This window comes from Carassius carassius, chromosome 14 (assembly GCF_963082965.1).
Source record: "Carassius carassius chromosome 14, fCarCar2.1, whole genome shotgun sequence".
Lineage (NCBI taxonomy): Eukaryota > Metazoa > Chordata > Actinopteri > Cypriniformes > Cyprinidae > Carassius > Carassius carassius.
This window is the reverse complement of record NC_081768.1, coordinates 17409730-17434407: the sequence shown is the minus strand read 5'-3', so window position 1 is coordinate 17434407 and position 24678 is coordinate 17409730. Positions and strand designations below refer to the sequence as shown.

Sequence of the window (24678 nt, the reverse complement as noted above, 5' to 3'; positions counted from 1 at the left end):
CATATTGAATTATGATAGCTTTTGTTTTCATAATCTATTAGAAAATAGGCAATAATACCACCAATATTAAGGCCAATTTTAACCAATACAGGTATCTCTTTTAAATGGAAAGCAATTTTTGAGGATAAAATTGGTAATTTGCTCATGTGCACTTCAGATCTTATGATATAAAGCTCACGCTAAATAAATAGTGTAGTATTAGATCAGTATTAGAAGTATATCTCTCAGCCTCAAAGCGTGGTTATATATGACGTTTTGAATGGAAACACACACCTTATTTGAATGACTAATAAAGTCATAATACATTTTGCCCCACATTTGTATTTCAGCACAGAGCTATAGCACTTTTTCCAGCTGCGTTATTTATCACCCAACATTAACCTTCATTTATCAGCATGCTTTCACCAGTTAAAGACGGATTCGTCCATATGGCTGGGTGCTTCATTAAATGCTAATTATTATGAGGTGTAATAATTGTGAGGGTGCTGTGTGCACTGGGTGACGTGCTGCTGCAGTGTCCCAAGAGAGGAGGAATAGACTGAGCTCCGGATAAACAATCCCACTGTTCTCCCGAGACTGTGTGATCGCCCATCTGATGATACGGCCGCATATCTCCAGCTCATCCTCTCCCCTGAGAACACGTCTCTCTGTTGTCTGTCTGTGCTGGGTGTGGAGGAAGGGTGACATTGCTGGGCTCATGTCTCATTGTGGCATCACTCCAGATTTCATAAAGTTTTATAGTTGTGTGTATTTATGCACTACTCTATCCACACCTCGATTTGTAAAAAAAAACAACAACAACAACATTTTTATTTCTGTTATGCCTTACTTTTTTTCTTTTTTTATGCACAACCCCCAGACGTGCTTGTGTTATATAAATATACGCTGTTCCTTTCTGCTTTATGCCTTCTGCTAGGTGCTGTGTTGTGTCAGCAGGTTTCTTGTATAGGATCCAACTTTTCTTTCTTTTCTGATGTTGTTCATCATATGAATCTTGTACTGAGAGCTTGGCTTACTATCACACCTTAAGATTTCCACATTATGCAGTTATTTTAAAGATGCCTCACGTGCTGAAGTGTATGATGAAGATCCACAGAGTTGCTAGTTGGACACTTTCTTTGGGTTTATTATAAATATCACAATCCTACCTACTGCCAGCCGGAGTTGGACACCTCTGAAGCGTTGTTAGGTGTGAGTAGTACTGAGATGGTGTGGATCATATTATGATGTTGCTGTCCAGCTCTTCATCATCATAAGCCACTCTTGAACATCTGCTATAATGATGGGTACATTCTTAGAAAAGGTATGGGAAAACCTTCCTCTGAATGCAAAAGTATGTTTTATCCAGTTCAACTGTAATAGAAGGTCTTATTGATAATATTTGATGTAAATCATTATTCATTCCCACAGACACACACACACACACACAGGCACTGTTAGATGCCACACTGAATTTAAAATGGAATGGAAATGAGGCTGTGAGGGATAGACTTACAGTTTTACAATGGCACACACTGTATAAAGGTCCCAGATCATGTAATTTTCACAGCTTCCAAAACTTTTCCACAACGTCCAAAAAAAAGTTTTTGTTAAGGTTTTTTCCCCCGGAAAGATTATAAACATCATGTTTCATCAGCTGAACAACTGGAATGTTGTTAAACGACAACAAAACCCCTTCAATGCATTAAACCCATTAATATAAATAAAACCCATTAAATTTACATTTATCCCTAACAGCCTCATTTTCACTCCCATCAAAAAGTTTTTTTAATTGACACTGAGAAAGTGACCGGTCCATATGTTAGTGTCAGAATCCAGACCAGAGAAGGGACACATCCTGTTGCTCTCTATGGCTTCAAAGTGAGAATAAATGTATTTAAGATCTGGACACAAACCCAGTATTGTTAACCGTAGAGCATTCAACTGACCACAGGTTTCAGGCCTTTGAATTCATACATTACTCTCTGCATGGATGACATAATTCATACCTGCTGTGAGCGGTGAATTTACTTAATGTTTGCGTTTGGGGCTGTACATTGTTCATGGTCTTTGTTGTAGTTGTGCAGCTGGACAAGCTTTCTGCTCTATTTCATGTTTAATCCCATCATAAAGGACAGAGTACTTGTATAAACATGTGTATAGGTCTGTCTAATAGCTCATCTCCAGATGAAAGTCCTCATGATTTGGATGAGCATGTACAATAGCTTTCCACCACAAATATATTAATATTCCCAGCTTTCCCTATTTTTACTATAAATTACACATATAATATAATCTTAAAGTGGTAAGTATGTATAATCTAGTGCATGTAAGAATGCATGAAAGGCATCAGCTATACCATATTTGTGTTTATGGTGGAAGTTGAGTGAATCCAGTAAAGAATCCACAAACATGGATTCCACAGTGACCCCAAGAGGTGGGAATGCAGAAGTACCTAATTAGAATAAACTGTCAAATATGAATTAATTGGCACTCCTAGCATTACATATATACTGTATATGTACACATAAACACAGAACATAGTCTTGTTTTGTGTTTGCACATTTTCTTTTTAAACTTACATTACAGTTTCAAGCATAACAATACAAAATCAATATCTTGCAAATTCACACTGCTGTACCCTTATCTTTCTGAAGGCATTTGTAAGATGAATTTACATGCCAAATATAATTAATTAAATTAATTTGCATATATTCTAAGTACTGTAAAATATACAATTATAACAGTTATCAGTTAATTAATCCAAGTTGATTATTTCTAAACTGTAACAATAAAATAAAACGCCTTTTACCAGTCCTCTATCGCTCTTCTGAAAACTGCTCTTAGCTGCACAGAAGCGAGGTCTCACATCTTTGACTTCAGTCTGAACAGATGGAGAGAACTCCAGTAAATATAATTTCAAACATCAGCCGTGCTTTGCTGATGGCACCGCCGCATTCAAGAGACTGTCATCTCCAAAAAAACATTTGGGATGATCAAAAAGTGCCTGTTGATTTTGTGGAGCAGAGAACTAACAGCAGTTATGCTAATAGTTGCAACAATATGTAAAACAGACAGTTTTTGCATGAAAACAGTTTGGGGATTGTGCATTACTGCTTAATAAAGAGTGAAATATTATTATAATATTAAAATAATAATTAAATATTACTATATTGCCTAAAGACTGAATAAAATAAAGTTACACTTGTGATTCTATATATACAGTTACACTTGTGTTTTATTAATATACAACCTTAGATCAATGAAAAGCTAATTCAGGAAAACTTGGAAACATAACATCCGATTTGCTTTATATTTCATTATAATTGATTTGACCTGTTGTGAATGATAACTCTTGTACAGAAGGAATATTGTTGAGTGACGACATGGAAAACAACAACAAATCACATGCCTGGACTCATTTGCCACATCAGCTTAATGAGGCCATTATTTGCATTAAATTATAATGTTATTATGTCAACATTACGGTACCAGTAGGACAGTGGTTTGTTTTGAAATGTATTAGTAACGCCAATTAGTTTACTGGGATTCATGAGTGTGGGAGCATGGATGCTGATGGGCGGTGCGTTCAGCAGCCAAATATGAAAAACACGTGACTATGTCCACGAGCTCCTGAGTGAACTTGGCGCATCTGTGGACCATTGCACATACTTAGCATTGCAAAAGTTCACCTGTCGACGCCGCGATCTCACACACAATCTGAATATATGGCATGTTAGCACACGAATATAGCCTTCAGCACAATACTTATGATAGTTTATTGTATTTTCTTTTCTTTATCTAACTGCATTTCATTATTTATGTATAGATTTATAAATTATTTCTATATTTTTTTTCCTAACAAAAAGTTTTTTTATTTTTTTTTTATTGTAGTGTTGGCTATAGCTCAAACTATTATGGTAGTAGCGACAGCACAAACATTTCGGTAACCATATACACATACATTGGGGTACATTGCATTACAAATTTGCCTAAATTAATTTAACAAAAAAAAGATTTTAGAATAGGCCAATGTAGGCTACCCATTTTGCCCGCGTATTCAATTTGAATGACTATTAATAATCTCCCAAATTAAAGCTCCCACTAAGGAAACGACTTGGTAACATTTCATATGATGATGATGATGATAATCAAGAATAAAAACAAAATATCCAATTACAATAACCCAAGTATTTTTTTTCATCCGCTAATAGACGCTAAATATCGGATAAATGATAAGCGCTTCTCAAATGTAATGTTTCACTTTAGACTGTTTCTTTCCGTTGTATTTTGTAGTAGTAATTCTAGAGTTACATCAGACACTGGCGCCCCTGTTCCTGATTCAGAAGAGGTGTAAGCGGCCGTGTCGCTGTCCCCGTGCCCCCATCTCTCCGCAGCGCTGGAGGAAGTTGCAGTACACCTGTTCTTCACCGCTGCTCGGCCCGTGACTACAGTACCCACGTAACATTGCGCAATGTCCCTCGATCCGCGCGCTGCGCCAGTCTGCTCGAGGAACCCGCTCGCTCGGCCTTTTTTTCTGCTTTCTCACTGTTGCCTGGTGTCAACCTACGCCGAGAAAAAGACATCCCTCCCTCTTCCCCCCTCAGCGGCAGCTTCCAATTTGCCTTCGCTTTTCTTCTCGCCTCTTCCATTGGCTTGCGCGCTGCCAGTCAAGCGCTTCCTCTTTACAGGAGAGTTGAGTAGCAACAGCTCGGAAACATCTGGCTGCCGCAGCTCTCGTCGCTCCGCTCGCCTGCTCCGTCTTTCCTGCCACTGCAGGTTGTTATGAAAAGCTGTTGAAAGTCAATCGAGTTGTTTTTCTCGCTGAGAGGATTAGACGGAGGAAGCAGGAAGACGCTGGAGCTGGTTGTCTGTAAGTGTCTGTGATACGAGGTGCTCTTTAAGGAGATGAAAGGGGGGTTGGAGGCACGGACTGGATTGTTATGGGGAAAAGTAGCGATCGTTTTCACGCGACTGTCGGTCTTGACGCGCAGAATGAGTTGCTCGAGCGCGTGGCATCGGGGCCTGTCGCAAAACTGTAACACTGCAGTTTGAACGCTTACTTTTTATTTGTTAGCCTCACAAGCTAGCTTTTCCTGAACGTACGGGGTCAGGATCCAGAGAAAGACCGTCGGCAGTGCTCTGTGTGTGTGTGTGTTTGTGTATGTGTGCGTGCGTGTGTTTGTGTAGGTGTAGCCTGCTTTAATACCATTTCCTACCTCGGTGGACTCGTAGTTTGTTTTATCTTATGTCTGTTTGTTTTGCATCGTAGCTTTTAAGTTGAAGAAGGGGCTTACTTGGCACCATTCGGATAAGACTTTCAGGACAACTTCCCAGGTTTGAAAACAAGTTCCCTTTGACATGTCACCGTATAAAACAATGCGCTAGCGTTTTACCCTCATGTTTACCAATTGCTTTGTAAACCTAAACACGTAATAAGCAAGCCTAATCGTTCAACTACATATTGAATGAGAAGCTCTTATTAGCTTAAAAACCCCTGAGACCAAGTGTAATGCACGTGACAGATGCAGCAAACTCTTAATTCTTGTGGCATTTTATGCATTTAAAAATATTCATGAATATCAATTAGCTATAAATAAAAAAAAAAAAACACGAAATATTCTGTTCCTATTCATGAGTGTGACATCTTTCAGGAGAGACCTTCAGATTATATTTGTGTATCTTTGTTTTGCTGATCTTGATGGTAGTAGGAAACTTGTTTGGTTCGCACTATGAGGGAGATACTTAAGAAGTAATGAGGAATACAGTGCCTTTTGTTTGAACCATACTTCTAAGGCTTGTATGATTGCTCCCATTGTTTCTTATTTCTTTATTTTTCTTCAGTTGTCCAAAGAGTTAGTAAAATGAATGATGGTAATGGTGTGGCCAGTGAACCATAAAGAAGTCGAAAACAATATCAGCTGCATGGATTTGTCAGTTGCAAATGTGCTGTGCTGGCCTTTGTTTATGGTTACTGGAAGGAGAAGGAAAAAAAAACTTGAGGGTATTTAAATTCTCAGTGCGGGAAACTAGGTTAGAAAAAAAGTGTCGGCTTTCAGACGGACCCATTTCCAAGTTCTTCTTTGCTGAGAGATTTTAACTAAAGGGGGGAGTTGGCTAGTTTTCTACAGAAGCACCTCACAACACTTCCCTTCCTCCCGTTTTTTAAAAGGGGGGAAAGAGAAACAAAGTTGTATAAAGGAGAGGCTGGTGGCAAGAGTGTAGAGGAGTAGCATATGGCACTAAAAGGAGCACAGCTGGAGGTAGCATTTCCATCTGAACATGATGTCAGAGCAGCTGACAGGCTGCCATCCCCCAGTCTTTTCTTCTAACGCACAGACTGGGAGTTAGTGTGTGTGCGGATCTGTGTGCAGGAGGAGGCATCGCATTCCCCTCCAACATCTCCTCCACTTTGCATCTGTCCCTCACAGTTTGATTTTCTCTCTCTTTCTCTCGCGTCTCTACCCTTTCATTGATTCGGCGAAGGGAGTTACAGCCGGCGCTACCACAACAGTGGACTTAATCAAGTTGATGCGTACTGCAGGTACTGTACCAGGGGGGTCCGGGCAACAGGGATGTGTTTTGAATAGGGAGCTCTCATTAAGTCTTTTTGCGTGTCTGCCATCAGAGTGTGTGAAATGGGAAGTAAAGGATTTCGAGCTGGTGTAGTGTAACAAGGCTGGGGGACAAGTGACACTTTTAGTTGCCATGAAGAGGTTTCCAGGCAAGCGTTTGATTATTCTGTTTGTTTGCAGGTCTTCTATTTGGTTACTTCGTTCTCAATGGCAAATTGTTGCTCTGTTGTGACAGTATAGAGCGCCGTTGTTAGGGTAGTTCAATATAGTATTACAGATTTATAACTAGAAACTCTCATGCGTTGATTTGCTGTTAAAAGCTGTTTTTCTTTAAGGAACGAGATCTTCTAAATCTTCTAAAGCGATCAAAAATGCAGAAATGCTTTTAGCTAAATAAATCTGCAACTTTATATAATCGCGCATTCTTCAAAACGTCCCTTCGTCAGGCTTTTGCTCAACTCTTTCCTTTTTTTCTTGTTTGTAAGGACTAATTTAGAACTTGCAGATTTGAGCTGCCTGAATTGGCTAGACAGCTGTAATCGCACTCCTCCTAGTCTTAATCTCTTTATCTGGGCAGCAGCTGCCATATGGTCTCAGTCAGCTGGATCAGATGTTCATAAGCCTCCTTCTCCGTCCCTCTCTGTCCTCCCAGTCTCCTAATTTGATCGCTGCTACCTTGCGAGCTGTCCTGCAATCTTTATTTTTAGCCATCTTAAGGATTAGGATTGATGTGGACTACGGGGCACTTAAAGTGATTGTATTGTAAATCTGCTGTGGACCGCCTCTTTGGGAAGGATGTTCCATTTCTCCAAAGATTTGGGGAGGGGAAAAGGGGGAGGAGAGGGCTGGCGAGAGGTTTGTTATCCCCCTGTCCCCCTATAAGCCCCTCATTAATGAAGGTCTGAACACTCTTTGGGGTGGGCTGGGTTTTTGTTGCTTGCTATTCCAATCAGATTTAAATGAAGATTCAAATTAGTCCATTTAAGTCTGCTGCTTGAACATGACACCGGTGCATTTTTTTAGACGGGAACAATCTCCACGGGTAACAGGTGTGATTTCATAATTTAATTTAAGTTTATTTTATTTTTCAACTTTTTTAGTTTGTAAATTGTTTGTGTTTTTTTTTTTAAGATAGTGTATATTTTTAGTGCATATTTTATTTGCAGATTGTCCATCTTTGATTACGCACGTCATGCTGATATTCTGCAACCTCAGTTGTCATTACTTCAGAGATCATGGTACTTAGTATGCTTATGCAGTGTGCCCATGATGGTGAGCTGTTTGTGTACCTGTAAGCCTGTTACCTATACTTGACGTCCTGGCCAAAGTGGGTTATTATAAATAACTGCTCCAGGAGCACAGCGAGGAAAAACAGGAAAGATTCTCTTGCGCAGGCATCTGTGGAATCAGGACTTCAGCTTCTTACATCACGCCATCTGATTATATCCAAACAGTACTGATGGGATGCGAACGGGAGAATTGCTTTAAGTTTAATTTAAAATTGGGATATTTTTCATTTACATTTTTGCGCTAATTTCCCTGGTCTCGTGCTTTTAAACTTTTAATTAAAATGGTTAGTGTAAAATGTTATATTAAACGCACTACTGTGTACTTTAAAGTGCACAAGCGAGGAAAATGCAATTAGCCTAATATATAATCTGTGCTGTTATTCTTTTTGCATGTGCTTTTTTGTAATCCTTTTATGTCAGGACTGTGGTGAACATTTTTCCAGTGTTCCCACAGGGGTGGAGGGAGGGAGGGATAGAGAATTAGAGTGTGAGAGTATGTCTGTGTGCATGGAGCGAGAGAAAGAGAAAGAGAGGGGACAGAGCGGGTGGGAAAAGAGAGAAGTTCCACACAGAGCTACAGACAAAACAATTGTTGTTGCAGTGAGCCTCACTAACATCTGTGGTCTTTTGCAGGTTATGAAGACAGCATGGAGTTTCCAGACCACAGCAGACATTTGCTACAGTGTCTGAGCGAGCAGAGGCATCAGGGATTCCTTTGTGACTCCACTGTGCTGGTCGGTGATGCCCAGTTCCGAGCCCATCGTGCAGTGCTGGCTTCATGCAGCATGTACTTCCATCTCTTTTACAAGGACCAGCTAGACAAAAGGGACATTGTTCATCTGAACAGCGACATTGTCACGGCCCCGGCCTTCGCTCTCCTGCTTGAGTTCATGTACGAAGGAAAGCTCCAGTTCAAATCGCTTCCAGTGGAGGATGTGCTGGCTGCTGCCAGCTACCTCCACATGTACGACATCGTCAAGGTGTGCAAGAAGAAGCTCAAGCAGAAAGCCACGGCCGAGGCCGACAGCACCAAGCGCGAGGAGGACGCATCAAGCTGTTCGGACAAGGTGGAGAGCTTCTCAGAAGGTGGAAGCACGGGCCGGCCGGCCACCGCCGACCTGCTACAGAGTGACGACGAGGACATGGAGAACAAGCGGGACAGCCCTCAGGAGCCGGGGAGCATGTGGATGCGTCTGCCTTCCGCCCGGACCACGTCTCCCACTACGAGCCCCAGGGAGGCGGAAACACATGGCCCCAATGCTGGCAAATCTCCTGCCGGTAGCCCCAGCAGCTCCACAGGCTCCCTCTCCCGTCGCTCGGCTGTGTCTCGGAGAGTCTCCGCTGACACCGATTGCGTGCTTGACCTCTCTGTGAAGTCCGGTCTGGGCGGAGGTCCTGGGGAGACCATAGCTGGCACCCCTTATTTCTGCAGCTCTGTGACCCCAGACAGCCTCCAGAGTGCCCTGGTTCAGGTCAAGGTGGAAAAGGACACGGGCTCGGACGATGACGAGCTGGTGAGCGGTGACTACGAGATGGAGCACAGCGGTGTCAAGGAGCCACCCAGCACCAACGGGACTCACCTCAGCCTCGTGGCGCAACGGCGCTTGGGCCTGGAGGCTCACCTCTCAGCCCTGCGTGAGGCCTCGCTGGCCAGTGAGCTGGAGCGGGACGACAAAGGAGGTGACGACGATGCAGACGTCTTGGGAGGGGACAGTGAGCGAGCACAGGAGGCCGTGGGGGTCGAGAACTCCCTGTTGCCTTACGTCTCCAGCATGCTGGGGTCTCCACATACTCAGATCTTTATGTGCCCCTTATGCAACAAGGTCTTCCCCAGCCCACACATCCTGCAGATCCACCTCAGCACGCATTTCCGCGAGCAGGAAGGCGTACGGTCCAAGCCAGCCGGCGACGTCAATGTCCCCACCTGCTCCATCTGCGGCAAAACCTTCTCCTGCATGTACACGTTAAAGCGCCATGAGCGGACACACTCGGGCGAAAAGCCCTACACATGCACTACTTGTGGCAAGAGCTTCCAGTACTCGCACAACCTGAGCCGTCACGCCGTTGTGCACACGCGCGAGAAGCCGCACGCCTGTAAGTGGTGCGAGCGGCGCTTCACTCAGTCAGGGGACTTGTACCGACACATCCGCAAGTTCCACTGCGAACTGGTCAACTCACTCTCAGTCAAAAGCGAGGCGCTCAATCTACCCACGGTCAGAGACTGGGCACTGGAAGATAGCTCTCAAGAACTGTGGAAATGAAAGCTAAACGTATAGCAGACAGTTTGAACTGCTTGTTAAATTAATGAGAGAGATCTGAGTGGCATTTTGTTGGGGCAGAGAGGTGAAGGTAAGAGTGAGGTGGAGTGACTTCCGAAGGGTCTGAATCAGTCATTTTTCTTGTATGTACATTGCAAATCTTGTTGAATTGCACTTTACTAGCACATGAAAATGTTACTACTGATTTCCTTTTAATATATTTTCTGGTCTCTTTAGGGGTCTCTTTTCTTTTTTCCTGTTCTCTTTGGGTTTTTTATAAAAATGGGTGCTGGTCTCAGTAACTAATTTTGACAGAAAAATTATTCATTGGGATTTTCAACTGTATATAATTTACAGTGTTTGTATACGCTCCTAAATTTCAAGGAACTTCTGCCATGAAAAGCATATGAAGATTTCAGGTAATAGACAAGGAGTTAAAAACTAAGGACACACTAAACGGGTACTCTGGTCATAAATTTACCTGTACACACTCGTCTCTTGTTTGAGTGAGTGTGTGTATGAATATATATATATATATATATAGTGCACTACTATAATTTGCAGATAACATACCTGATGTGTGACTGTTAGCCGTGCATACATGTGTATTTATGCACATACACACACGTACACACGTAGTGTGTGAGCAGGTCAGTCCTTTAAATCCCACGAGGAAGCTCCAAGCTTGCGTTACTTAAGCTCTTGTACATTTTTGACTCGTTATAGGAAACTTGACTGATGGAAGACAAACAAGGCACTCATGCAATGTACAGCCTCCTTTTTCATATTCATTTTTTCTATCTATCTTGATATGATTTGAAGTCATTTTCGCATTTTAGTTGCGGTCTCTCCACATCACTCGTTTGCTACTGAGGTTGGTTTTTACATCGGCTGCATTTCTAGAGATTTCTGTAGTGTTTTATTCAAATTTTTCATTTTTAAAATGGAATCTGTTGTTGCATGATGTCTGACCTGTATATTGAAAAAGATGTGACTTGCTGTATTGCTGTACACTGTAATTGACTGATTCATTACAGTCAGGGCACCTGTCTGTTGAGAAAAAAAAGTACCTTTAATATTACCGCTGTAGAAATTGCATGAATTTTATTTAACTTTCTTTCGTTGTTGTTTTGCATCAGAGAGTGTATTTTTTATTAACTAATTTGTTTCCTTGGTAGATTTGAGTTTTTTTCCTCTCATTAGAGAATGAATCGGGGTTCTGGTGAGGTGGTTTTTTCTGGGCTGTGAAGATTGTGGAAATGCACTGACGTTAGGCTGTAGTATCTACACATGCAACGCGATTTGGTTCCGACTCGCTGTAGGATTCGGGGGTTAACGAGGGGCCAGGTCTCAGCAGAGGCTGGATCGCTATGTTTATTGTTCAGAAGGCTAGCATGGCTCCTGCTAGCATCTCCTCACGCGCTGCTCTTCCCAGTGCTGGGTCCTCAACTGCTGTTTGTCTCAGTGTCCTGTTTACTGGCTGTTGTCATTTGAATCATGTCAGCTCTGTTTGTAATTTATTTATTTATCTTTTCAATTGGCACTTGCTTCAGATTCGATTGCCATGAAGACACATGTGCGTGGCTGATGGTACAGCTCTTCTTTATGGGTGTCCTCAGCAGCGCACATCTATTTGGAGAAGCTGAAGGATCTTTAAACAGCATAAAGCTGGACACACTCTGATCTGAGTGGTTTGTGTGCGTGTGTTTGTTCAATAAATAAGTTTTTTTTTTTTTGGTCACTAGAACGTGTTTGGCAAGGATGGTTGCACCTTTGAAGCTTACTGAAATTAGAATTATGTGCAAAAGAGGCCTTTATCAAATGTATACGCTTAATTATTAACATAATTGAATGGACTTCAATTAAACATCTATAAATTTGTGATTGTTAACTTTTTTTGCTGCATTTGTGATTTTGAAAAATGTTTATTTTGAAAATGTTTTATTTTTTCTTTTAATTTGCAGATTTCTTTTATTAACAGTGTGAAAATTATGTTCATTTTGTTTGTTTGTTGGTTCATTTCACAAAAAACAATTTCATTGTCAAATCCAGAGAAATAAAAAGCAAAGAAAAATGAAAAGCATATGGCTTATCGCTGGAGATGTAGATCAGTCACTCACATAGTGCTGAAATGCTTGAACTACTTTAGTTAGAGAGGGCCGGGGGCTCCGCACATGTTTGGAGCAGGACAGGAGTGTGCGGCACACGGGCCTATGCAGGCCTCAGGAACTGTCCTACCATATATTTGGCTGGTGCAACGGCTAGTGAAAAGGTTGAGCTTTGCCAACAGCGCATGCCCCTCATGGCGTTTTGCACGGTGGTACTCTTACCTTTTGCACTCTAAAATGTGACAAAAAAAAAAATCAACTGTGGGGTTGATTTTTCTATGCTTTCTTTTTCTTTATGTTTTTTGTTGGCTTCTATTGTACTTGACCGCCTTAAACTACTGTTATCAGCTTATACTCAGAGGGTGAAAACTGGAAACTGTCGCTGGAATACTGGATGTCTTTCTTGGACTTTTTTTTGTTTGTTTGCTTTTTTTTCAATGGAAATGAAGCTGTGAAATGGCCTATGAAGCATATCCATAAATTAGACACCCCTTTAGTTTACTTGAAACCCAGGAACCCCAGTGTGAAGAGTAACTGTCAAATTCAAACTTGGTGGCTAATGAGTATGGGAAAGAAAATAATAAATATCTGTTGAATTCAAGGACAATCGGTGTCTGAATAAAATAAAATAAAAAAGTTGATTCGATTTCACATGTAATTGCTTCCCTTCTGAGATTTTTTGCTATGTTGACATTGTTCTTTTTATGGATTTAGACATTTAGCTTTGACAATCATAGTATGTTTCATTTTCTCAAGGGAAGTAAATTATGAGGCTGTTTAGTTTTGTACTTTTGGTGTGCTGTTGGTGAAATTTTTAAATTGTGTGCAAACTGCAATAAATTATAAGAACCTAAACCTCTCCGTGCCTTTTTTCTGTCAGAAACTTCTGGCAGGATTTGCCAGAGCAATGATGATGTACAGATTGGTGAGACGGTGTTTGTGTTCTTGCATTCAGTTCAATAATCTTATTTACTGTAGATGATCGTGTGGGTGGAAACATGTTTTCCAGTGCGTGAGGTCTGTGGATTGAGTATACTGTCCGGATGCGTGTGTGTGTGTGTGTGTGTGTGTGCGTGAGCGTGAGTGTACGCGGTCTTACATGGCTCATGTGTATATGCTGCTTTAATGGCTGGCTGGTGCTCCAGTAAAGGCGTGGGTTGGACCTGGGAAAATGTGCAGCAGCTTGTATGAAGACCAACCCCTCCTCCTGCATCACACACACACACACACACACACACACAGGCTGCTTCCAAAGCTCCTCAAGTACAGTTTTCCAGCAAACAAATCAGCTTTATCTAATGTCTCGCTGTTCTGCAAACCTGGCCTACAGATGCACTAAAGGCTGACCACTTTTAAGTCAGCGAGCGTTACTCAACAGGCCATTGCCACAGATGGTCCCGTGCTGTAAGCCTGCCCCCCTTCCTCTCTCTCACTCACACACACACACACACACACACACACAGCACCTCCTTCTAATTGGTGCTAGATTTAGTTTTAAAACTCATTTTGAACTTAAGATCCATTTCCGCTTGTATTCTTGAAGAAATCTGAACAGTGCCTTATTTTATATTTCTCGACAATATTGTGCACTCTTTCGCTGATTTTCTCAGAGAGCTGAGATTTGATTTGTGACATTCACATACAAATCTGCGTCTAACATCTGGTTGGAACGGACAGTTGGAGCATAATGGTTTTGTCTCTTTGCTTTTTTACTATGAATTTAGGTCATTAATTTGTATCTGTCCTTTGTTTACTCAAGGAGCAGAGACAAAGGGGCAGCTGTGGAAACATTTGGCTGTGCCGAAGGGTAGTGGGCTCGATGTGATGAGTGTGTTACCAGCTTGGGCTTCTATATGTAGCTCCACCACAGAAGTTAGTGGGAGCCGCGTGCCAGCGTACTGGGGGAGAGGCGCACATGGCATCAATAGGGCAGCCGTTGCACTGAGGTATGACTGATTCTGCCCACGCAGATAGCTGCCGAGTGCCTCGCCATACTCTGTGACCAGCTCCAAATATAATGTACACTAGAGAAGCACAGACAGGAAGAGGCCTTTCTGTTTGCTGGCGTTCGAAGAGGAGCCACAGCAGACGACATGCTCCGTTAAGTTTATTGAACGTCATTAATCCTCGTGTTCTGCTTGAATATGAGTAGATTATAATGTGTCAGGTTTATTTTTAATGACACTTCCTAATCTTAAGAGAAATAAATATAAACACAATTAATTATAAACTAATTTGATAACCCTCTAGTCCTTCATGTTACATTAATTATAATTAGGCTCTCAGAGAAAATTAATAATCTGATAGGTGAGCACATGCAGATATTCCCGTTTTTGTTTATTATTTTTTTTTTCTTGATTAATGAATATCAATCACATTTCTGTCCTGAAGAAACAGATGAAGGTTCTTCTTCAAAAAACAAAAACAAAAAAAACAGGTTCTATTAAAAACTCTTCAATGAAACAGTCTTTAGAAACCCAAAATGGTTCTTCTATGGCACTGCTGTGAGAAAACCCTCTTAATTTTTTAAGAGTGTAGGTGTTGATTAACATATTAAAGTAATTTGAATGGGAAATGAGGTTCATTTAAAAATTGCTATTATAATTGTTACACAATATGGGTCTCTTGGACATTCAAACGTAAAATGATATGAAAATAGACTCAAATTGATATTGACAGTAATACAGAAGTTAAAATGTAGAAACATAAAAGCTCACAGCTAATTTTTTTCTTCCTGTCTGAATAAAACAGGTTAACATATTATAATATTGTGCTGTTTTATTAATCAAAAAATATAAACATGATACATATGTAATAATACTTACATGTTTGTATACTTGCGTATGTATATTAACATTAATATACCAAAAGATTAACATTTTCATAAAATATTTCATTTAGTCTCCTATTCACCACAATTTGGTGAAAGAAAATTTCCACTCATGAAGAGTCCAAAAAAGTGCTGGAAATTCAACTGCAGCCAGCAGTTAAGATGTAAAGAATTTGAGGGAATGAAAGGAGCATTAAGCCTTACATGAAAGAGAAAAGGAAAAGAGTACAAGAGCTGAGCAGATAAAAGGTGAGAAAAGCAGGCAGGAGGGACGACGTCTTTTTTCTTTCAGTTGTCTGCCTCATTTAAAAGGCAGCCATTGTTGAGCGCCCTGTGCACACAGACAGAAGGCAAGCAACAAGCGGCCTGTCTTGGCCCTCCAGACAATGCAGTGGTGCTACAGACTGTCAGGGGTGGGGGAGAGGGGACTGCGTGGGGGAATATTTTTGGTTTAGGGAGGGGTACGCCATGCACCCTGCGTCCCCCAACAAAAGAAGACGCAACCCCAACTTAAATGTTAGTATGCGTGTGTCTACGTCTGTGTGTGCAGGTTGTGGTGCTGTTGGTAAGGACTGAGAGGCGCATGTTGTCATCTGTACTAAATGATGATGTGGAAGAACTGCAAACCAGTGAACAGGAGAGTTTAAAGAGTTTGGCAATTTTTACATACACATTTTTAAATCCAAAAACCTGTACAACTGACACTGAAATGTTTGAAGGAGACTTTTAATTTAATACAAAAAACAAACCTTCAGAAAGTAATACAAATCCTTTACCTCTTAATATTTGTCCTGTGGAAGAATATCACTTGATTGCAATTCATTTATAGCAATGGTTTTTGGAAAACTCTTCTAAATTCTATTCTATTGTATTTAGAATCCTACCATTACTCCAATCTTCAGCCGCACATGATCCTGATTTGCTGCTCAAGAAACATTTTTATTATCAGTTCTGAAAACAGCTGCTTAATTTTTTGTCTTTACAGAATAAAAGTATTGTGGCAACAGTTGTGGCACTCAGTGTTCACATATTTCAGTGTGATGACTCTGTGTAACTGACAGTTGTCCCAAATCACAGATTTCCTAACTGTGTTTCTGAAATGTCTCTCTCTACTTTTTTCGCTCCCCTACATCTCAAATAAAAAGAATATTTTCAGCTCAAATCAATATTTCATGTCCTTTCAAATGGTAATAAGTCCTATAATGTACAATCAGCAAGTCATTATTATGAAATACTCCTTAATCTGAGACTTATTGTGCTATAATGACAGGTTGACTTTACATGATCCCTTCCATATAATAGCCAATACAATTCAACCAGAAATTATATTTTACAGGACTCTTGTATTTCCTTGTTATACTGCCTTTTGCAATGTTGGAGGGTGGGCAAACCCTTGAAGTGACTTGTTTGGTCGGCTGTTTCTTTCTCTCAGAACCAGCTGTTGGTGGCTCTTCTGCCCTCTGTAGATAAGTGGGCAGCAGGGTGTGGGATGTTGATAGGGGGTCTTGGAAGGATTTAGTCAGCAGCGAGTCAGCACTTTTCCTGGGTGCAGTGCTGTGACCTTAATGGGGGTCAGATAGACACTGCATATATACATCTGCTTATATACCTATATTCTAAAAAGGTATCCATATCTTGTGGAAAAATATCATGATAATTTTCTGCATACACTTCTGGAAGGGCACATTCAATTGATCAAAAGTGACGGTAAAGACATTTAAAAGTTACAAAAGATTTCTATTTCAAACAAATGCTGTTCTTTTGAACTTTCTATTCATCAGAGACTATTAAAAATGTCACAGTTTCTACTAAAATGTTGAGCAGCACAACTGTTTCAGTATTTAAAAAATACAAATAGTTTCTTGAGCAGCAAATAAGTACATCAGGATGATTTCTGAGGGGTCTTGTGACACTTAAGACTGGAGTAATGATGCTGAAAATTCAAAGGAATAAATCAGATTTTAAAATTTATACAAATGGAAAATAGTTATTTTAAATTATAATAATATATGACAATTTTTACTGTATTTTTTAATCGGCTAACTCCAAAACCATCAAATTCAGAAGCCATATAGTGTAAGTTAAGTAGTAATCGGGTTAACCAACAGCTCAATGCACACTCTACAGACACTTTCAGTGGTGTGTGTTGTAAAAGCTTTGTTTTTCCTGCTGTTGTGCAGCTCAGTTCTTGCAAAAGTCATTTCTAAAGAGACCCCACACCTGTCCACCCCGAATGTGTGACTCAGCAGGGCTCACACACTCTTTACACATGTGCTTGTAACTCCACATGAAGAACACACACACTGTTAGAGCAGAATATCACACTCCAACACCTTCCAGATATGACCATGCCAATACAGACCTCACATCCATACAAACATTACCATAAGGGAATAGCGTCAATACATTTTTGGTGTACAATAACAGTTAACCATAGTATGCTTATAAATTAATGCAAACCAACAAGAGTGCAGTGGCCTCGTCATTTTCAAATCTTTTTTGTCTTAAGCTACAGTAGTTTGTGCACAAAGAGGAGCATTGTCGTCTCAGCCGGAGATGCCAAGCTCTCTGCTCACTGCGAGGTCCGGCAGCGTGGGCCCCATCTGTCGCCTCCACCAACCTGCAGCAACTCAGAGTGGCCCGAGGCCGACTCGCAGGATTAATGCGCACATCCTGAACTGGGTAAGGGAGAGAGAACGTGGGCTCAGCCTGTGGGACCTGGCACAGCCAACGTGCCACATTCCCTCTCACAATGCTGCATTATCCACCACCGCACAGCAACCTTGGCAGGGAGCTGAAAAGAAATCCTGAAGGAGGACGGATGTGATACTGCTACTTTTAACATTGATGCGTCCTCCAATAGGCCTCTTGATTTTGTCCGTGTATGCAGCATAGATTTGTGCAGAAAATGCCTCTGAGCTTGTGATGAGGGACACGGACTGCTGAATGGTTACTGAGTGTAAGATCACTTGCTGATGACACTGTCTGAAAACTTTGACAAACAAGTAAACACTACAGGCACTTTTTTTAAAGGGAAAAGTGGCACGCTTGGTACATATGCAGGATAAGACATGAAGAAAACCCCAGATTTTGCATGAATTCTAGCTTTTTAAAAAAGGAATTTTATAGAAATTTGGGGTCTTCTAAAACTATTATTATCTAAAACTATTCAAAAGTGTTTTCAGTTGTTAAAATAAAGCTGAAGTAAGACTAAATATAAATATTATCTGAAAATAAAAAAACTAACAAAAAAAAAAAAACACTTGAAAATTAGAACTGTGGCTTTGGCAAATAGCTGAAATTAAATAATTTAAGTTGAAGTAATTAAGTTACTAAAACCAAACCTGAAAATAAAAATAAAGCTAAAAATGAATATTAAAAAGAACAACAAGAAGAAAAAGTAACTAATAACACACAAAAAATACTTTGAAACAAAATCTGAAATTGCTAATAAATTTCACAAATAATTATAATATTAGTAATGGCAAGTAATAAATTGAATTAAACATTCGATTATTAATTTTCTTGTAAAACATACTCAAATAATCTTATAATAAAATAAATAAATCATAAAAAACATTTCAGTGTATAAATAAATTACTGAAACGTCAAAATGAAATGAAAACTGAAAATATGAAAATGAAACCAATTTAAAATATTAATAAACAATAGTACCCTATATAAATACTGCTAGTAACATCGCTTCTAAATGATAAAATGTAAAAATAATTTTCGGACGCAGTCTGTCAAGGTTTGATGGATATAACACAAGTTGTAATTTGCCATGACTTGCACAATTAGCATCAGTCCAAAAGATGCTGTGATAAGTATATCTACAATAATGACAGCATTTTTCTAGTTTTATTGACGTACCTCCTCTGACAAACATGGCTTCTGTTAATTACTGTTACATTACTGAAATGATAGTAGATAGAAGTAATTTTGGATGGTTTTTTTGAGTAATTTTTTCGGGAAGTTTTTAGACAAACACTTTTCAACCAACAATACTCATTTAAATTAATTATTAAAGAGATTTATTTGGAAGTTTCAAATAAAATCCAGTTGGTTTATAAAATCTGAGGGGGTGAGTCATTTTTCAAAAACAGTAGCGAAACCTCAACTCTGAATTTCATTAAAGCCAGACGCTCTTAATTTCAGCTTCACGTCTGTATTTCATTTCCTCATTCTGAAAGTCTCAGTGACTAGTTTGGTTTCACCAACATTTTCTTGAAGTAAATATGTAGAACAAATCTGACACATTCAAGTCATCCCACCAACAAAAACATCTGCCTCTTCGTGTTTGCGTCATGAGCTGCGTCCCCGTCCCAGCCTGAGAACAAGCAGGCCTCAGAGAGTGAATGAGCGTCTGCACCCAACACACATCTGCACACAGCATTATCATTAGTGCTCCCGCATCGCCCAGGATCACTGACAAAATGAACAATACCAACAATCACTCCCTTCAGCTGCAGCCATATGGGCGCCATACTTAGATTGCAGGGGAAGAGGAAAAAAGACAAGCAATTGTACTGGCATCTGTTTGGCAGTCCTTAGAAGCTGTTGCAAGATGAATCTGCTGTGCGAGGAAAGTTTTTCCCTCTGTCTCCCTCTCTCTTTGGACCAGTGAAAGTATTGGAGGTTGCGCTCATCCTCCAATTACTGTACCTGCTCTTTAATGTGGCATCCTAATGGGATGGGCGAATACAGGCCCAGATGGTGAGACAAAGTGCTTTCTTCCAGGGTTCTTCTGAGGCGGTGCAACTAGCTGGATTACTTTTCCCTTTCAGTGCAGCTTTGAAATTTCTCACATTTCATTTACAAGAGATTTTATCTTAAAAAAAAAAAAATCCAGCTTGCAAATAGCATTGAGGGTCTTTATCACATTCAGTGGCCACAAAAAATGTCTGGACACGAGTCACGCTTAACAATTTAGGCCTTTGCATTGAAAAAACATCAGAAGCATGCAAACTAGCATTAAAAATGCTAAATTAAATGTGTTTACCTAATAAAATATCATATTTTGTATAATAAATAAAATATAAAAAGCTAATAATAGTAATAATAGTTATACATATGTATGTATATATATATATATATATATATATAATAAATCTGAAAAAAATTTAACAATAAATATAATACATTTAAATTTAAAAGTATAAAAATATCAATATATAAATACATTAATAATTGAAATATATAAAAATATATTAAAAATATATAGAAGTAGATATAGAAATCTATAGATGTGCTATAATCATATGTATATATATATACCTAAAATAATCTTATTTTGTAAAATAAACAAAATATTAAAATATATACAAATAAAAAATAAAAAGCAAATAATAGTTATACAAATTTGTATAAATATAAGATACAATAAACACTGAAAATGCATTATTAAATGTAAATCAGTATAAAAATATACTGAGTGTGTGCATATATATATATATATATATATATATATATATATATATATATGTATATATATATATATATATATATATATGTATATATGTATATATATATATATATATATATGTATATATGTATATATATATATATGTATATACATATACAGTACAGACCAAAAGTCATCACAGAAATAAATGATAATTTAAAGTATAATAAATGTAAAACAATTATTTTAAGTTGTAATAATACTTCACAATATTACTGTTTTTTCTGTATTTTTGATCAAATAAATGCAGGCTTGATGAGCAGAAGAAACTTCTTTCAAAAACATTAAAAATAGTAATGTTTCCAAACATTTGGTCTGTACTGTATATGAAATACAATAAATATGAAAGATGAATTAATACATATAATTATACATTTAATAGTATAAATATATCAATATATAAATACATTAATAATATATATAAAATATATTTAAAATATATAGATGTAGATGTGCTATAATCATAGCATGTATAAATGTAAAAATATAATAAAATATAATTAATATAAATATTAATAATAATAATAAATACATTTAAATCTATATATATGTTATTTCAAATACATAGATGTACATATAGATTTATAGATAAATGAAAAATTATTATAAATAATTTTTGGACTTTTTAGGACTTTGTGGTTGTCATCTGTTAGTGGGTTCCTGTGATGATCTACACCTGGAGATACTGTGTGGAACACCTGTGCCAACTCATTTTACACAACCGCTAAAATCACCATGATGAGTTCGTTAAAATTAACTACAAAATGGCTCAAAAATAAAGTGAATCATTTGTTTTCAGATGCCACCTGGTGTAATATTTAGTTTAAAATGTAATAATATTCGTCAAACATTTTTAAGTGTCACTTGTGTATCCTCAAAAGTGTCCTCACACATTTTGGAGCACCTGTATAAAACTTGGTGAACATCTGAACATAACTTAAAGCCTTCACACTCCTGCAGACTTTATGTGTTTGCACAGGCCATGCCTCTTTGTCGGCCAGTCCGTGTTGTTCTCGTCCTATTACACCCAGCCGTGCAGCACTACAAGCCTTGCCCAAACAGGGCAATCCCTCCTGGGCAAATATTTAAAGTCAAAACAGCTCTGGCTCCATAAAGCTAGTTGGGTGGTGTGGCTACATCTGTCAGTGGGGGGAGGAGTGTACGAGAGAGCGTGCATGTGTGCGGACGAGCGCAGCAGCTGCTGAAACGAGTCTGGACGCTGCTGACGCCAACACCTGTCCGCTCTGGAGACATGGGGAAGCAAATGTCCAGGCAGAGCTGGCCACAGACTCCCACTGCTGTCCAACCACAGGGTGGATGATGAACTTAAAGAGGGCCACGCTTCAAAGTGCTGCCTTTTCCAGCAATGATCACCATTGTGCATGTGTGTGCCTCGCCTGCCAACAAATATTGAGTTACAGTGATTTTGACTTCAACAATGAAGACCATTTAAAGGAATACTCCGGGTTCAACACAAGTTAAGCTCAGTCCACAACATTTGTGGCAATGTTGATTATCACAGGAAATGATCTTCACTCATCCATCATTTATTTTATCTATCTATCTATCTATCTATCTATCTATCTATCTATCTATCTATCTATCTATCTATCTATCTATCTATCTGTTTTTTCTGTCTGTCTGTCTGTCTGTCTGTCTGTCTGTCTGTCTGTCTATCTATCTATCTATCTATCTATCTATCTATCTATCTATCTATCTATCTATCTATCTATCTATCTGTTTTTTCTGTCTGTCTGTCTGTCTGTCTGTCTATCTATCTATCTATCTATCTATCTATCTATCTATCTATCTATCTATCTATCTACCTATCTATCTGTTTTTTCTGTCTGTCTGTCTGTCTGTCTGTCTGTCTGTCTGTCTGTCTGTCTATCTATCTATCTATCTATCTATCTATCTATCTATCTATCTATCTATCTATCTATCTGTACTTAGAATGGAAGTAAATAGGGGCAATTTTTGGAGCATTAGAAGTGAAAAATGAGATGGTTATAACTTTATAAAAGCACTTACATAAATTTTCCTGTTAAAAGTTTATTATTTAAGTTTTTTATTGTCATTTAAGTATAACATTTTCATGACAACAGATTTGATTCATAAATAAATGTTCTCATATAAGGCGAGTTCACTTTTTTCCCCCCATTAAATGTCAAAATATTATTTAAATCATGTTGCTGAACTCATGAAACTACAAGTATATTGTTCAAAACTAATTTTAATAATCACCAATATACCACAAGTGCTGTCAGTTAAGCTTAACTTAACTGCACTGCTATAATTCTAATAGAAAAAGTAGGTTACACTTTATTTTAAGGTGTCCTTGTTACACACGTTACATCTACTTACGATTATAATAACAATAAGTGATGCATAATTACATGCAAGTAACCCTAAACCAAACCCTAATCCTAACCATATATATACTGTATATAAGTACATGTAGTTAATTAATATTACTCAGAACTTAATGTATAATTACACTGCAACAAGGATGCATTAAAATAAAATGTAACCAAAAAGTACTTCCTGGCTAAAGAAATGTCAATAAAGGGCTGCACGCCACTCCTCTGAAACACTTCGGACAGCCCTCTCGGCTAATGTTTTTCTGAGCCATGTGTGGCGTCTATAACCTCCCTCCAAAGCCCAACCCCCAGTTCTTATGCCCCACAGACAAACACAGACTCCACAAGTTTCCCCCCAAAAAGCAACAGCCAGTACTCTAAACTCATAAACACCCCCCTGCACACACAGCCAGCCCCCATCTGGCGGCCCCTGGCCCTGGCCCCGTTGGAGCTGGGGGCTGGGGTGGAGCTGAGGTCAGGGATCAGGCAGACGTTGGCCCTTTGCTCAACAGCTGCCCGTGTTCACAAGCCAGGAGGAGGAAGTGGCAGCCGCCACTGCAGCAGCAGCACATCTGCTCTAATGAGTGTGTCAAAGCCACTAATGCACAGACACACACACACTGAACTGGCCCTCCCCTGACCTTCTCTTCACACACTTAGCACACCATCAGGCCAGAATGGAGCCCTTTGTGTGGCAGTGTGTTTGTGTGCGGTGTTTCGTGAAAGGTTCAGAGCTCTGTTGTGTAATGAGTCAGCTGTGACATGAGGAAGAACTGCAAAGACATTTAATTCATGCCACACACACACACACACACACTGTGAAGGGTCTGAAGGACATTACACTTCTGAATCTATCTCTGTCTGTCGTTCTATAGTTTCTATCTATTCTATCATTCTTTCCATCAATCAATTTTTCTGCCGTACTAGCTATCGTTCAGCCATTCTACAATTATAAAATATTTTTAGTTCCTTAAAGAACCTTTTAGTTGAACTTTTTTGTCATTGTGTGATGAACCTACAAACTGTAAGAAACTACTGTTTTTCTCTACACAAATATATTTTTACTATTTAAAACCTATAAACAATAGTTCGCAAAGAATGTTCCTTCGCTGTAAACATTTCTTTTTCAAAGTTAAACAAAAACAATGATCACGTTTCACGCACGTTTTACAAGAAAATATACACATTATTGTATAAAATATTTTGACATTATAATATACACATATTAATAGGTGCACTGTATTTGCAATATTGGTGGAAAAGTATTAACAACAAAAATACTAACACTAAATCTTAATAAGCTAAACAGGTTATTATCAAAACCTAACACCAATGATATTTTCAGCATTAGATCTAAATCATAATAAGGTTAAGCTGATATGGTTGATAGAAACCAGTTCAGTGAATCTGTAATGAGAGCAGGAAGACTCCTTCAGTCTCCAGGGTGTACAGTATGAGAGATCTCATCATTCTCACCACAGTCTTCACCTCCTACTACATCGCACATATGTGTACATTTATATCCAGGCACCTTCACCAGCCAAACAAGCCAACACACATAGCTCTAACATATAGATCTGCTTGTGAAAGCAAAACATTTCTATTCCAATATCTTCAGTAACACCATCTTTATGATCTGTTCAGCACTCTTTAGTTTTCATAAATACATGACCAGAACTTTTTACAGCAGTTTTAACACATATTAAACATACCTAATAATTCAAGCGAAGAGTGAAATATATATAATAAAGTTTACTGAGTGAATTATAATTTTTTTGCACAAATTGCAGGGGTCACACATCACACAGGTGTCCT

At 38.9% G+C, this 24678-nt stretch overlaps 1 protein-coding gene across 7 annotated transcripts; it reads left to right on the top strand.

Annotated features, from left to right (window-relative positions):
• The first annotated feature begins 4344 nt into the window (after positions 1–4344).
• Positions 4345–13064, top strand: zbtb18 (zinc finger and BTB domain containing 18). 7 transcript variants are annotated; one of them, XR_009437527.1, is made up of 3 exons: positions 6719–7603; positions 8477–10459; positions 10548–13064. XR_009437527.1 is itself a non-coding variant. In XM_059566465.1 (2 exons), exon 2 carries the CDS (start codon positions 8491–8493, stop codon positions 10102–10104), a length of 1614 nt encoding a protein of 537 aa, XP_059422448.1. In that variant the 5' UTR covers positions 4345–4852; positions 8477–8490; the 3' UTR covers positions 10105–13064. The 7 variants fall into 7 exon arrangements, 6 of the variants coding, with proteins under 6 accessions (XP_059422448.1, XP_059422450.1, XP_059422447.1 ...); XM_059566465.1 differs by lacking the exon at positions 6719–7603 and adding an exon at positions 4345–4852 and having other exon boundaries at positions 8477–13064; XM_059566467.1 differs by lacking the exon at positions 6719–7603 and adding an exon at positions 4901–5316 and having other exon boundaries at positions 8477–13064.
• Positions 13065–24678: the final 11614 nt, after the last annotated feature.